The following is a 15,284-nucleotide window of genomic DNA, read 5'->3' on the forward strand; positions in this document are numbered from 1 at the left end:
TCTTTGAAGAAAAAGTATCACAAAAGACCAAGTTCATTAACCAAATTTGTTATGTATTAGCTTGCAGCAAAGGATAATTGGGGAGATTCCTGGCCTGGGTTGCTGCCATATGTTTACTTCTTGAGGCAGCTCCTGTCTTCGGATGAGGTAGAAGCCAGTTTTAACTTTGCACATCGTCGAAGCTCCCGTGGTGCTGCAGCTGCTCATGAGAAAGGCTTACCTTCTAGACTCAGATTGCTCCTCCAGGCCTTTTTTTTTTTTTTTTTTAATATACGCACTATAAAATGCAAAAATCTTAGTTATACCATTCAATGAGTTTTGACAATGCATACCCCCATATAACCCATGCCCCCATCAAGATATAGACTGTTACATCATTCCAGAAAGTTTTCTTGTGCGCTTTCTCAGTCATTACCCTACTCAGAGATAATCCCTGATTTTTTACGCCAAGGATTAGTATTGTCCAGACCGTTTTAGAGAAGCCTTGGAATTTCAATTTGTTGTTTTAAAGAAAGCCCTGTTGGGTTTGGAGGCCTAACGTCTAACCTGGGAAGTGTCACCCTGTTCATGTATGGTAGCTCTAACTCCTTTAGTGTGGCCAGATGTGAGGTGAGTGGAGAGAAGGGCTAGGCACTCATGCCCCCTTCTTCAGACTTCCTCTGTGAACATCCATTCCAGCATCTGTGTCCAGATGCTAGGGGGTGATTTTGCCTGACTTTTTTGACACCATGTAAAGGTATAGAGATTAATTAGTCTGCAACTCGACAATGCAGGAACGCCCTGCAAATTGTACATGAATACCGCTGAGTACCACGTGTTCTTCCAGTTCTAGTTGCTTTTTTCACCAAGTTAGCTGTGACAGAATAACAATCATTCTTTGCCCAGATATTTTTTCCAGATTATACCATGTCATTTCCTCTTGATAACTGGTAGGTAGGTCCTCAGTGTATAAAACTTGAATTGGCCACTGTATGAAGAATAGCATGCATTTTGCAGAAGTGTGAAGTGTAACGTGTCATGAAGAAACCTTTACTCCAGCAGAACTGATAAGAATAGCTGCATAAACATAAAGACGTACAAACCAACGTCTGCGTCATTCAGTTCAGTTGTAACAAAACTATACAAATTCCCAGGATTATGGATTAGAAGCTCAAAGCAGGAAAACCATTACTAGATTTTTCTGAGGCATGATTGAGGTTGTATGGGAAGCTTTTAGCGCTTTACACCATTGCTCCATTTCAGGTAAATGAGTTCCTTAACTGACCATATTGCCATGGTGAGGCTCTTTGATTCTTCTACTACTATCGCTACTTCTAATACTACTGCTACCACCACCACAACTATTACCACTACTAATTAGCATTTATTTTACACCCAGGACCTACCAGGCATTGTGCCCGTATGCTTTACATTCATTCTCATTTAATCCCAGTAACAACCCCAGGAGGTCAGCAGTATAATCGCCATTTTTTTTTTCTTTTTTTTTGAAACAGAGTCTCACTCTGTTGCCCGGGCTAGAGTGCCGTGGCGTCAGCCTGGCTCACAGCAACCTCAGACTCCTGGGCTCAAGCGATCCTACTGCCTTAGCCTCCCAAGTAGCTGGGACTACAGGCATGTGCCACCATGCCTGGCTAATTTTTTCTGTATATATTTTTAGTTGTCCATATAATTTCTTTCTATTTTTAGTAGAGATGAGGTCTTGCTCTTGCTCAAATGATCTACCTGCCTCGGCCTCCCAGAGTGCTAGGATTACAGGCATGAGCCACCGCACCCGGCCATAATCGCCATTTTTATAGGTGAAGAAATTAGGGCTCAAAGAAGATGAAACTTAACTGAAACTGACAAATCTGAGATTTGTTTTTTTTTTTTTTTTTTGAGACAGAGTCTCACTTTGTTGCCCGGGCTAGAGTGAGTGCCGTGGCGTCAGCCTAGCTCACAGCAACCTCAGACTCCTGGGCTTAAGCGATCCTACTGCCTCAGCCTCCCGAGTAGCTGGGACTACAGGCATGAGCAACCATGCCCGGCTAATTTTTTTGTATATATATTTTTAGTTGGCCAGATAATTTCTTTCTATTTTTAGTAGAGACGGGGTCTCACTCTTGCTCAGGCTGGTCTCGAACTCCTGACCTCGAGCGATCCACCCGCCTCGGCCTCCCAGAGCTAGGATTACAGGCGTGAGCCACCGCGCCCGGCCAAATCTGAGATTTGAATCCACATCACTGTTTTAAAATCCATTCTTCCTACTATGTTATTTCCAGCTTTTAAGATGCTGCAAAGGACTTGTTTCTTTCCATGAAGACTGTGAGACTATTCGCATCAAAAGACAGTTGCATTACCTTCTCCGGTGAAAAGTCCCAGAAGGTAGTGCCGCATAACAGTAGTGATACTTGCGCTAAGGAAAGCAGGGTGCACAGCATTCAACTCCAAATTGTGGCTCCTTAATACTTAATCTGGAAGCTATGCAGTCATCCTATCCATGGGGGATTGATTCCTGGACACCCTCCCTCCCTGCAGGTATAAAAATCTGCAGGTGCTCGAGTCCCTGATATAAAATGACATGATATTTGTATGTAACCTACGCACATCCTCCCATATACTTTAAATCACCTCTAGATTACTTATAATACCTAATACAATGTAAATGCTGTGTAAATAGTTGTTATGCTCTATTGGTTTTATTATTTTGGGGGGTTCTTTTCTCCCTGAATATTTTTTATCCACATGGGTTGAATCCACAGACGTGGAACCCATGAATAGGGAGGTCAGACCATACCGGCAAAGGTTTATGCTCCCGTCGCCCTTTAGCAGGCTATTTTTCCACGGACTAAGACTCCCTCTTGTGGTAGAAACAAATCTCCTCTGGGCACAGACTGTGAAGGAACTGTTTCTCAAGAGGTGAAAGTCTATTTTAGTGAGATGTGGTGCGCTCTAATGGTTAGCTGCCTCAATTAATTGTTATCCGAGGTTTTATCCTGTGGTTATGGGTTGAAGTTCAGTAGGTTTGGAACAAAGAAAGAATTCAGTCCTGGAAAACAAAACTAATCAATTTTTGCCATATAAAATAGAAGAGAAAGGACTGTTATTCGCCTGACCTCTAGTCAATTGGAAAAAACACAGGCTCTTTGATTCCCCTGTTATCCTCAGTGTAATACGAACTCTTTTGTTCTTCCCTTCAGTGTGAAATAAGCGGTGAATTTCAGAGTACGTACTTCCTGTTGCTGTGGCATATCAGGCGAACAGTTTATTTTTAATGATGATGGCACTTTTGTCATCTTGGCAGTCTGCACAATGTTTTAGAGACACAGTCTTTACCAGTCTCTGCATGCTTATCCTCAGTTGACAGAATGTGACTGTGGTAGACAGAATAATGGCTCCCTCAAAGCCACCATGTCCCTGGAACCTGTGAATATGTTACCTTATATGGGAAAAGGGACTTTGCAAATGGGATTCATTTAAGGGTCTTTAGTTGGAAAAATCATCCTGGATTATCTGAGTGGGCAGTGTCATCACAAGGGTCCTGTGACGAGGAAAGCAGGAGGGTAAGAGTGAGAAAAAGGGAAGTGACAGCAGAGGCAAAGAAAGGGAGAGACTGGCAGATGCTGCCCTACTGGTTCTGAAGATGGGACCACGAGCCAAGGAACACGTAGGCAGTCTCTAGAAACTAGAAAAGGCAAGGAAACAGATTCTGCTCTAGAACTCCCAGAAGGAATGCAGCCCTGCCAGCCCATTTAGACTTCTGCCCTCCAGAACTGTAAGAGGATAAATTTGTGTTGTTTAAAGCCATTAAGTCTGTGCTAATTTGTTACAATAGCAATAGGAAAATGTTATACAAAACATCGTAACCAAGCAAATACCAAAAGTCTAGAACTGCTTGTGGAACTGGTGTCTAGATCCCTCTTTATGTCAGTCAGATTAGACTAGGTTATGCTGTGGTAACAACTTCCCCCTACCCCCAGTCTTAGCAATGTGAAATAACAAAGCTAGCTTGCTCGCTTGCTTTCTTCCCTTTTTTTGTTTTATTGAGACAGAGTCTTGCTCTGTTAGCCAGGCTAGAGTGCAGTGTCATCATAGCTCACTGGAGCCTCAAACTCCTGGGCTCAAGCAATCTTCCTGTCTCAGTCTCCTGAGTAGGTATGACTACAGGCGTGTGCCACCATGACAAAGCTTTATTTCTTGCTCATGCTGTATGTCCATTTTAAGTTGGAGGGGCTTCTGTGCCATGTCCTTCTCACTCAGGGACCCAGGCTGACAGAGCCTTCAAAACGTGGAACATTGGGGGTCATCATGGGAGGGTCAGGGGAACATGACAAATAGTCATGGTCTTGAAGGTGACACATATGACTTAGGCTCACAGTCTATTAACCACGACAAGTTACCTGGCCATGCCTAATTTCAAGGGGACAGAGAAAGCCCATCCTACCATTTGTCCAGAAAAAGAAAGAACACTGGGGGAGAACACTAATGACTACCAAACTTTTCTTCCTTAATAAGGATTTCCTTAGACACCATTTTAGCAGTTTATTGTTAGCTAAAGATCCAGGATTATATATCCTAATCTGACTCTGGGACTGGTCATTGTAAGCAAGTCATGTATAATATAACATTTAAAAAAAATCTTTACTAAGTGCATGAAATACTTGCCAATTAAGTAGATGATCAATTTAAGGTGACCCATAGAGGAGAGGGCATTCCTTCATATACAGTTACAGCCACTGATTGGTGTCAAACTGTCACTATACACTACAATAATCCCCCTGCTTATAGAGGTGTACTTAGCAAGGTTAATTTTATCATTTCAAAGATTAGTTTGATCACAGTAACTTATGCAGACTCTTATGGTTTTTGTTGGAGATTACAGTATGACCTTTTCATTTGCTCTCCTTATGCCTTTGGTAAATAAATGTTAGAGGACTTTTATTAATTTGATTGATTTCAAGATTCAGAGTTTTCCCAGATTCTAATTATCTCTCAAATAGTCCTGATTAAGTAACATGATGAAAATCTGTGATGTAGATTGCAGAGGTGCTACCATGTTTTGAGCTCTTTGAAAAGCTTGTTAAGAGTTGTCAAAGTGAATAATTGTGACAATTATTTAGACTATTTTTCTCTTTCCAGAGCATTTTTTTAAAATACATCTCTGAGAGTCCTGCCAACTGCAGGAGGTATAGGGCAAGTGAAATTGTTACCATTTTACAGATAATAGAAATGGAGAACAAACAAGTGGTAATGCCAGCTGCTCTCAATTTGACCAAATTGGTCATGATTGCACTAAAAAAGAAAAAAGAGTAATTATCCTCTGATTTGGCTAAAGCCATGCAAGTTTACCTCTAGCCTCTAGACCAGAGTCCTCTTGCACTCAGTTGAAATACGCCCTTCATATTTTCTTCTTTGAAAACTGTATTTTTCCTTCCCTACCTGTGATCTCAGTGGATCCAGCTCATGTGTGTTAAGAAAGGTTTGTGGAGCTAGTTCATGGTTAATTATTTCAAATTAGAAGAGGACGGGGAAACATCATACATAATCAACACATTTTTCTCGGGAGAAGCCTTTTTTTTTTCTGGTGAAGAAAAATAAAAACAACATAATTTTGCTTTCTTGCTGAAAAACAGTGTGGTAACTCCTCAGTGACTCAGCCTAGGGTGAATGTAGAAGATGTAGCTATTACTTTGGCAGGAATTTGCCATCATCCTGGGTCACCTCAGTATCCATGAGGACAAAGCAACCACCGTGCCAGGCTCTCAGATCCTTGACCAGCTGGACTACAGGGCCCTTGCTTCCGCTTCGCCTTCGCCACCCATGTGCATGATCACGATGGACTGTGCTGTCACATCCAGCTGCAGTGCCCGTGCCATCTTAGATTCAGACATCTTACTTTCTGAGCCCAGACTGGCAGCCCTCCAATGTTCTCACACTACTTGCACTGCTCTTGTTTTTGGTTCCCAAGACAGGACAATTGTTTGGCCCTTTTACTTTGTTCTTGTCAATCCCTTTCCGTCTTCACTTCCTTTGCCACCCGCTTAATCCCCGTGGTGCATGGCATTGCTACCCACACCCTCAGTCATGCTCATTAGACAAAACCCAACCAGGATCATCCACCTTCTCCACCCCCTCCCCAGCCCACTGTGTGCCGGTGGAGAGAGTCACACCGTCACAGAGTTTGCTGTTCTGTGAGTTGGCAAGGCTACTGCTGTTTCAGACACAACTAATAATCTTACCTCCTGCTAGAGAGGATAAACGCTCTGAGAAGAACTCAACTTTCAGGCTCCTATCTAAAATTTCCCTTTAGGTCAGGTGCAGTGGTTCATGCCTGTAATCCTAGTACTCTGGGAGATGAGGGAGGAGGATCACTTGAGCTTCAGGAGTTTGAGACCAGCATGGGCAAGAACGAGACCCTGTCTCTACTAAAGATAGAAAAAATAATTAGCTGGGCATGGTGGCAGGCACCTGTATTCCTAGTCATTCAGGAGGCTGAGGTAGGAGGTTCTCTTGAGCCCAGGAGTTTGAGGTTATAGTGAGCCATGATGACACCACTGTACTCTAACCCAGGCGACAGAGCAAGACTTTGTCTCAGAAAACCAAAAACCAAAAAAAAAAAAAAAAAAAAAAACCTATGATTCGGCAAAGAAGTTCCTCAAGGCTTTGACAAGCAAGAGAAGATCTGAAATAATGTCTTTGTTGTTTCACTTTAGCTTTAGTCCTTAACGTGAAAATACCAACCAGCATTCATGTCAGAAGTATACTCATTTGTGAAAGCAACCATAGGTTGAACTATGAATCTAAGAGTTGGGCAAAAATCAAAGGAAGCATTCTGTAATAATCAATTGACTATATGGAATTTACAGTAAAGAAAATTGTGTATTTTATTATTCATAAATTGTATGCTACACTTCCTTTTATATCAGTAAAATTGATAATAAACTACATGTGTTTGTGTTGTACGTATGTCTGTGTGCACACACATACTTTTCTCTTTGGAGAGTAGTTCTAAATAAAAACTGGGAGGGAGCGATTTTGCTCCCAAAAAAGCCAGGGTTCCTGCTGAATATCCTACAATGCAAAGGACAGTCCCCACAACAAGAATTATCCAGCCTAAATACCAGTGGTGCCAAGGTTGAGAAACTCTGCTGTCAAGTATATATAAGCAAAAAAAGTTGATTTAGGTATTTTTAAAACTTTGCATTAATAATCTAACTTTTCTGAATCATTTTTATTCATGCTTTTTTTTTTTGGTTATTCGAGGCTTTTTTATATTAAGAACTTACAGTGGATCTTCCATGTATAGTTGGATCAGTTTGATAGCCAGGGATCCCACACCCCATCAACATATGGAATATTTTCATCACCCCCCAAAGTTCTCTCTTGTCCCTTCCCTCCCAGTCAGCCCCTTGATCTGATTCCAAAAACAACCATTGATCTCATTTCCACCACCATAGATTTGTCTGTTCTAGTACTTTATATAAATGAAATTATGTAGTATATATATGTTCTTCTGTGTGGCTTCTTAGGAAAATGTTTTAAAAATTAATCTATGTTGTTGAGTATATCAGTTTGATCCTTTTGTAATAATATACCATGGTTTGTTTATCCATTTTTTTTTAATAAATATTTTGTAGAGACAGGGTCTTGCTATATTGCTCAGGCTGGTCTTGAACTCCTGGCCTCAAGCAGTCCTTTTCACCTAAGCCTCCCAAAGTCTGGGGGTTAAAGGCATGAGCCATTGAGCCTGGCCAGCTTATCCATTTCCAGTAGAAATTTGTGCTATTTCCAGTTTGGGCTGATATGAATAAAGCTGCTATGAATAGTTTTTGTACAAGACTTTTTGTTGATATATGTTTTCATCTTTCTTGGATAAATATCTAGGAGTAGAATTGCAAGCTTATATAGTAGATGTATATTTAACTTTTAAGAAATTGACAGCTTTCTAAAATTGGGACCTACCCTTTTAATCACTGCACTACTCTCCATATTTCCTCGATATTTTTGTGAGGAATAAATTAGATGATGCATGTAACAGGCTTAGCATAGTGCTTGGCACAAGTATGGGCTTCACTTACCAGCTATTGTTATATTTATTGAAGAGAGACTTTCAAATCCTCATTCCTGAGCACTAGGCCTGTACTTCCAACCACCTGCTTCTGTAACGGCTGACCTTAGCTGTGCCGTAGGCAGCTCCATCCAGCTTGTACCAAACTGAACTCTTCTCCCCATCGTCCATCCCCAAACCTGCTCCTTCTCTCACATACCTTATTATGTGAATCTTCTCAGTTGCCCAAGCCCCCCCGAGCTTCTCCTGTCACCCGGGCCTGGTTACTCTGCTGCCTTAATAGCCCTTGCTTGTGTCCCTTTCTCTCCATTCCCACTGTTGCTACCTTCGTTCTGACTTCTGTACCTGTCTCCAGCATTGCTACAACAGCCTTCCAATTCAGCCCATACCTTGAGGACTGCTGTTCCCAATTCACTGCCTATGCTGCAACGAGAGGGATCTGTCCATAATACAGTCCTGATCGTGTTGTGGTCCAGTTGGAACCTGTAGTGGCTTTCCCAGGATAAAGTCTCAACCCCTTATATTATTTTCACGGTCTTCATGCTCCAGCTTCATCTGCTACTTCCTTTCATGGACGTGGCTCCCACCCTCTAGATTTCTTCCCATGCCTGGTCTTTTGCTTAGAGGCCTTCGCCTGTGCTGCTTGTTCTACGTGGAACATCCTTCCCTCCTCTCCCTCACCTGACCCCACCCCTTTCACCTAGCACATTCCCATCAGGACTCAGCCAGGATGATCCTAAGTTCTAGGAAGCCTTCTCCGGCTTCAGGCCCCTTCCCCCTCGAGTTGGGCCACGTGCTCCTCCCTTATGCCCTGGCACTCAGTACTTAGCCCTAAGTACTCCCAGCACTGTACCACCCTGATACCTACCTGGCCCCCGCCCTAGACTGCGGTTCTCAAGAGGACATGGGGCTGTGTTTTACTTGCATTGCTAGCACCTAGACTCTACGTCTACTTAGTATCGCGGGTACTCAGTCCCTGTTTGGGAAACTAAATCATTGTATCGGAGGTACTTGCTGTTGGGCTGAGTGATCAGAGAGTGAAGCAAACAGCGTTTGGAATTGCGAGGTTCTCACCCATGTGTTTTGTCATCCTCACAGCCAGATGAAAATTCGCTGGACTTTTCCTCCTGTATGCTGCGGCCGGGGATTAAAAACGCTCAGGAACTTGCTTGTGGGGTGTGCCTCTTAAATGTGGACTCCAGGAGCCGAGTAAGTCACATATTTCCCCTTGCAGATGACAAAGGGCTTCTCTAACATGACTCTGGGGGACAGTTTCATCTAACCCACTTCCCTGCAGATTTGTGATTTTTCTGAAGTCCCGAAAGCCGCCTGCAGAAGCAGATGCTTTCTTTGAAGAGGGCGGTGGGGGAGCTGTAGAGGGAATGGATGCAGTTCTTCCCTTCCTAAATAAGCATGCGATTCGTTGTGCCTGCAGCAGCCTGTGCGCGGCGGGGTGGTAAACAGCAAAGGTTAAACCTGTGAGGACTTATTTGGAGGCAAGAGGCCCTGTTCTGGGGATTTTGTTGACCTTATGGTTTCAACATTATTTCAGAAAGAAGAGAAGCCTGCAGAAGAACGTCCTAAAAAAGTATGAACCAGTTACACATTATCTTAGCGTCTCCATTTTAATTTTAAGTGCGGAAGGCAGATCGGATGATTCCGTTGCCATCCTGAACCGTTCCAGTCATGAATCCTTTATGAGTCATCCTTGTTCCCATAATGTTTGATTGAATCAACTAATGTGTTCGTGTGGGTCCACTTCTGTCTTGTTTGCATGCTTGTGTCTCATAATTGGCTTCTGGTGTTGCGGTTCTTTTTCTCTGCAATGAACAGGGTAACAGAATGAGCAACCTCTGGAAGGCTGGAAGTTGTAGTGACACACAGAATGAGATCAAAGAGCTTCAGGATTTAGCTGTTAACACATAAAAAACAAATAGTTTGGGTAGAGGCTTGTTCATTTGCAGTGCTTTCGGAAACCAACCCTAGGAAGTGGTTGAGATTTGGACTACTTTGGCTAACTATAGCTACTGCTCATCTGGGGATAATTCCTTTATGTTTAATGTCCCTTTAGTTAGAGATTTTTTGTTTTTGTTTTTTTTTTTTTTTTGCAAACTACACCTGTTTGACTTTTTAATTATGTAGATTTAGTTATCAGCTCCCAGTGCCATTAGACCCTAAGGGTTATCTAATATTTTCTCTCTTATAATTTTTTTCATGATGGTAATCAGCCACAGAAATCTGAAGCGTTAGCATGTTATGGTCAAGTGCCAGCCTCACGAGGAGGGCTCCTTCAGCACAGGGAGGGATAAGAATTACCCACTGCCCTGGGCTGCTTTAGTTCCCCATATCATGGTCCCTCCGCTCCTCCCGTAACCTCCATCTGCCTTTTCTATGAAAGATTTGGCCACCTTTTACTGAAATTGGGTCTAGTGGTAACCATTTTTATACCTTTAATTACCAGTGAAACACTTTCTCGCTTGAATTCCTGTAGCTACCTGCTTAGCTTTTGTGTGTGTGTCACTTTGGCCTCAGCCTCAGTGACCTGGAGAGGTGCACATGGGGGGTTGCTGAAAAGCTCTCAGATGCAGAAAAAGCCTGACTTTCCCCACATCTCTGTTTCTTTCTGGCAGGCATTCAACTCAGAAACAGACAGTTTCAAGCTGGCATATGGAGGGCACCAGTATCACGCCAGCTGTGCCAACTTCTGGATCAACTGTGTTGAACCAAAACCTCCTGGCCTCATCCTGCCTGATTTACTCTGAAAAGCTCCTCTATGAAGCACCAACTGTTTTTTTTTTTCTTGTCATACCCCCTGGGGTGACAGGGACCAATAAACAGAATTCAAGTACTGCAAAGTTCACATCCATGAATCTGCATGAAGAATTCCCCAAGAGGTAGGGTGGGGGGAGCACTGTGGAGGGTCCCAGTCATTCCTACAGAGCCTTTGGTCCCTCATTCCCACTGCCAGTCCTTGGGATTGAGTGCAATGGCCCTACCTAAACGGCATGTGGCACCAGAAGTTTGCTCACTTATCTCTAGTTCTCTTAAGATGTTTTAAAATATGGACCACAATTTTCTCTGTCTAAGGAATGATTTGCTGCTGCAATACTGAAACTGTGAAGAATCGACATTTGAAGAAAAATATTGTTGTGGGACTGGAATTGGCAAGACTGTTTTGAGCCAGCGCTTATTTATTTCTAAAACACATTTTGTCCTGTGAAGCAGAATGCATTTATCCACATTCAGTTTGTTCATACCTGCAATGAATAAAAAGGGGAAATTGTGATTAAACTGATGCTCTATCTTTTTATAGAGAAGGTTCTGCTGGTCTCCACTGGACAATGCCAGGCAGGTAAGGGCAGATTTTACCAACTTTGCTGTCACAGCTGAACCAATTCTCTGCTCCTTTCCTTCATTTCTAAAACTGTCAACTCTCAAAAAGACTTTCTCCCAAAACATGCCTGGGCATTTTGCAGTGGTGAAGAACATTCATTTTGACAGAAGCCCAAATCCTGTGGATCAGGATGAATATCTTTCCCCTTAGGAGTCTCCGCTGAAAACCTGTTTTGCCTCACACGAAGACTGAACATGGATCTCAGACAAGACTTGGAAAGGCAGAGGAATGAAATCTTTGTGGCAGCCCGTCTCCAGATTTCCAAGGATACTGCATAGGGACCAACACTGCCTGTTGATGATAAAGACCTGAAAATTAATTCAGGTGAAAATGTGGAGTTCCCAGCCTAGTGAGGAGAACAGTGAGATGTATATTTATGGTAAAGATACATGACTTAGAAGCAGTGGAACAAATTGTTCAGAAACAGCACTGAATTTTAGAAGGAAAAGGCTCATGCTCTCTTGTTTAGGGAATTGTCTTTGCCATTTAAACTGAATGCATAAAATCAGGGGGGAAAAATCTAAGTGGCTAAAGGCTGTGCTATTCCTAGGAAGAACATACCGATCTAGGACACGCATTTCTCTGGATTGTTGATGATGTGCTTTATGAAGAAATTCTAAATCTTGTTTGCTTCACTTTGTGTGACTTGGGCTCTCTGACCTAGACTTGGTTTTTATTTTTAAGCTGAAAAAGTTGCTTTTGTCTATATAATTGCTGCTTTTACGTAATTAGTTTATTTTCTCCTCTCAGGACAAATTCTATCTTGTTCCATCTTACACCTCTTACATTTTCTCCAAGAAAGATGTGGAACATTTTCATTAAATAGCTGTTAATGAGGCTTCTGCTCTACCTTGCTGTGCACCAGAACGCACAGAGATGCGCTGACACATGCCTCTGTGTTTCTCATTTGCCCTTTGCTCCATCTCCCTCTACTAATGACTGAGGTCTCTGAGCTGTCACCTTTACAGCCTTTGCCCTCCATAGGGCTAAGTGGTGTTAGTAACACCACAGGTCGGCCCGTCTTCAGCAGGCTTCCCCTGAGGCCTCTGTGTTCCACTTCATCCTTGTCAGCCCGGGTGTTTCAACATGGTGCCAGAATTCAAGCAGGCTTCTGATCAGTCTTGTAAATTCCATGATGGAACCACAATAAAAGAATCTACTTTTGCAATAAGAATGCTTCCCAGTTTGACAGAATTTATATTGCTGAAACATTTTTTGGAAATGCTGTATGAACTATTTTGGTCACAGTGGCCTATATCAATGACATTTTAAAAAGTAAGCTTACCTGTTAACCAGATTGGTTCCTATTCCTAGATAAATTCCAGGATGCCTCAGATAAAATTCCTAAGTACAATCACCCACTTCCTTACCAACTATGATAGGTTTAGTCATTCCTTGGGAGATGTAAGAGGAAAATTCAGCAGACATCTACGAAAAGCCTTTGCTATGAAAAGTATCCACTACCTTTCATATCTGTTTAATATTTGAAATGCTTGATTAGACACTACCAATAAGGATTTGGGGAGTGTGGAATACCATTGTGCTGCTTTTCTTTATTTAGCCACATTTATTAAAATGACTCAACATCGCATTCAGCTTTACCTCAGCTCTTCTCGTTAGCCAAGAGCCCAGTGTCCGTGGAAACCGTAACCAAGGTTACTTATTTCCATACTGTGTATTGTGTCAGGCGGCTTCACCCCACTGCTTGAGTGGCGATTAATAAGCACTTTTCTTTTCTCGTATTGTGTTTTGCCTTTAAAATTTTTATGACTTAGTGTGTAATTTAATTTTTGTCTGGACATGCTTGAGATAGAAGTACGGGATATTGGGGTATTTTCCATGCTTTATTTTTCCTGTGACTACTAGTTTGCCTTCTACAGGGTTGTATGTTTTTAATTATTTGAATATTTAGTGTACATATACATATTTTGAGGGTTTTTTTTTTTTCAGTCTTGTTTAAAGATGTCTTCTACTTGCCTATTTAATTAGTGTATTCTCAAGCTTTGAAAAGATGATAGGGGCTGTATGGTACAGAAATTTGAAATGCTTGCTTTGCACTGGGGACCACTACAAAAATTCCCCTTAACACCTTCTCGGTCAAACCCCTTCCTTTGTGAATGGCTAATAAACTCTGACATTTTCAGAGACATTTGCCATTCAGAAGGGAGCATTATAGACTGCTGTAGACCATTCCAGCAAATGTCAGAATGCAGGGCAAGATGTGTTTAGCCTGTGGTTTTTTAACGTTTAGGTTACTTAGTATTTCTTTGGAAAAGTGTGCACCAAATAACAATATTGATAAGCCCTCTCCTTGCAAGGTCAAACTGAGGAAATAAAGCTTAAACAGAATAGCTCTTGGCTGGAAAATGCCACTTTACAAATACTTTTCTAACGAAGTATCATTATGACAAAATTTTTACTTACATTATATGTTGAAGTGAATATAGTGTAAGTGGCTAAAAATAGTATTCATGTGTGATAGCTCATCATTTTGTAGCCATGGGTCCATAGTGAAATGGGTTGTCTTGTCTGTGATGTGCAATTTGGTCCTGTATTTTAAAGATGGTGTGGCTTTTTTCCTTTGTTTACATTTTAATAAACAATTGCCCTAATTGACATGTTTAGACATTATAAAGCTTGACCTCTAAAATACTTTCAGGATCTGCTCTGAAATAACTACTTGTTAAACTACACTGACAGTAACACACAAGGATAGAAGAATGTCACACTACTAGACGTTCTCTTGGTCTTGTCTTTGCTGGGTTAAGATTTCACATAGATGCAAGTCATTAGGATGAACAGGGGCCCCAGCACTTAGATGAGAAAGGTGTTAGGCTTCCCAAGTGCGAAGAACACTCTTAGCTACATCCCAATATAGAGCTGTTAGCCAGATTTGTCAGGAAATTTTCTTTAATTACCAAGAACATGTCACCAGGTGTTTTCTTACTATACTACAATGATTGTTTTGGGGGGTCTTATTCAGAGACTACTGGACTTAAAGGAGGTTTCATACTAACGCCATAGCCTCCCTGGATTATTTTATTTTTATTGTTTTTGGATCATATGCTAATGTAGCATTTGTTGGTTCCTCTGATTTCCCACAGACAGTAACAGTAGTTAACTTTTTTCATTTTAATTTTCCTATTTAGACAATAATGATGCATGTTTTTAAGAGTGGGCAAGTGGTATAAAACAAGAAAAGGTAGAATTTAGATGGAAAGTCATTGCTACAAACCAGGTAAAATCTGGAAGGTATAATTTGTCTAAATGTGTAGCTACTGGCATATTCATGGCTTCCTGCCAAAATAGACCAAAAACAATCTAAGAAGTCATTGTACTGATAAGCAAGCTACAATCTACTTGACCAATGAAGTAGAATAAAGCAGTGCTGTGACAATGGTTCTCATTGTCTGGGTAGACTTCCAGGCGGCTCTCCTCTCTGAAAGTAAGGGGCAACCTGGTAAACGCCAGTGGTTTCCCAGGAGTGGAATAGAAAAGAGCTCATTAAACTTCTACCACATCCCCGTTGTGCTGTCAAATTTACTAGGAGCAGTGAACTGGATGACATTTTCAAAGTTAAACAAAGGAAGCCATTGTTATTTGCTTATAACTTACATTGAGGTTCGGGTTAGGGCATTCCTCTATGAGTTAATAGGCAGAGACACACCTTTTGTTGAAAACCAGTTCCTTTAAGAGAGGATTCACTGGTTTGGTGCACTCCACTTACCAAGAGAAAACTGAAAACAGCACCTTTTATCAGAGTGTACATTCTATACTATTCTGTACTGTTCCAGTGTTGTGAATGATATGTCTGCCCATCTGCAAGAATGTGAAACACTGACATGA

At 41.7% G+C, this 15,284-nt stretch overlaps 1 protein-coding gene across 8 annotated transcripts in view; it reads left to right on the forward strand.

Annotated features, from left to right (window-relative positions):
• The window catches only part of SYNRG (synergin gamma), an 89,591-nt gene extending 75,537 nt beyond the window's left edge, over positions 1 to 14,054 (forward strand). For 7 of the 8 annotated variants that reach the window (XM_045525530.1, XM_045525531.1, XM_045525537.1 and 4 more), the window contains 3 exons: positions 9,143 to 9,253; positions 9,597 to 9,632; positions 10,675 to 14,054. In XM_045525530.1, the coding sequence (XP_045381486.1) occupies positions 9,143 to 9,253; positions 9,597 to 9,632; positions 10,675 to 10,806 (279 nt within the window). In that variant the 3' untranslated portion in view covers positions 10,807 to 14,054. The remainder of the gene's footprint in view (positions 1 to 9,142; positions 9,254 to 9,596; positions 9,633 to 10,674) is intronic. The other variant, XM_045525532.1, reaches the window with a different exon arrangement.
• The last annotated feature ends 1,230 nt before the right edge of the window (positions 14,055 to 15,284 follow it).

The sequence above is a fragment of the Lemur catta genome, chromosome 15, assembly GCF_020740605.2.
Source record: "Lemur catta isolate mLemCat1 chromosome 15, mLemCat1.pri, whole genome shotgun sequence".
NCBI lineage: Eukaryota > Metazoa > Chordata > Mammalia > Primates > Lemuridae > Lemur > Lemur catta.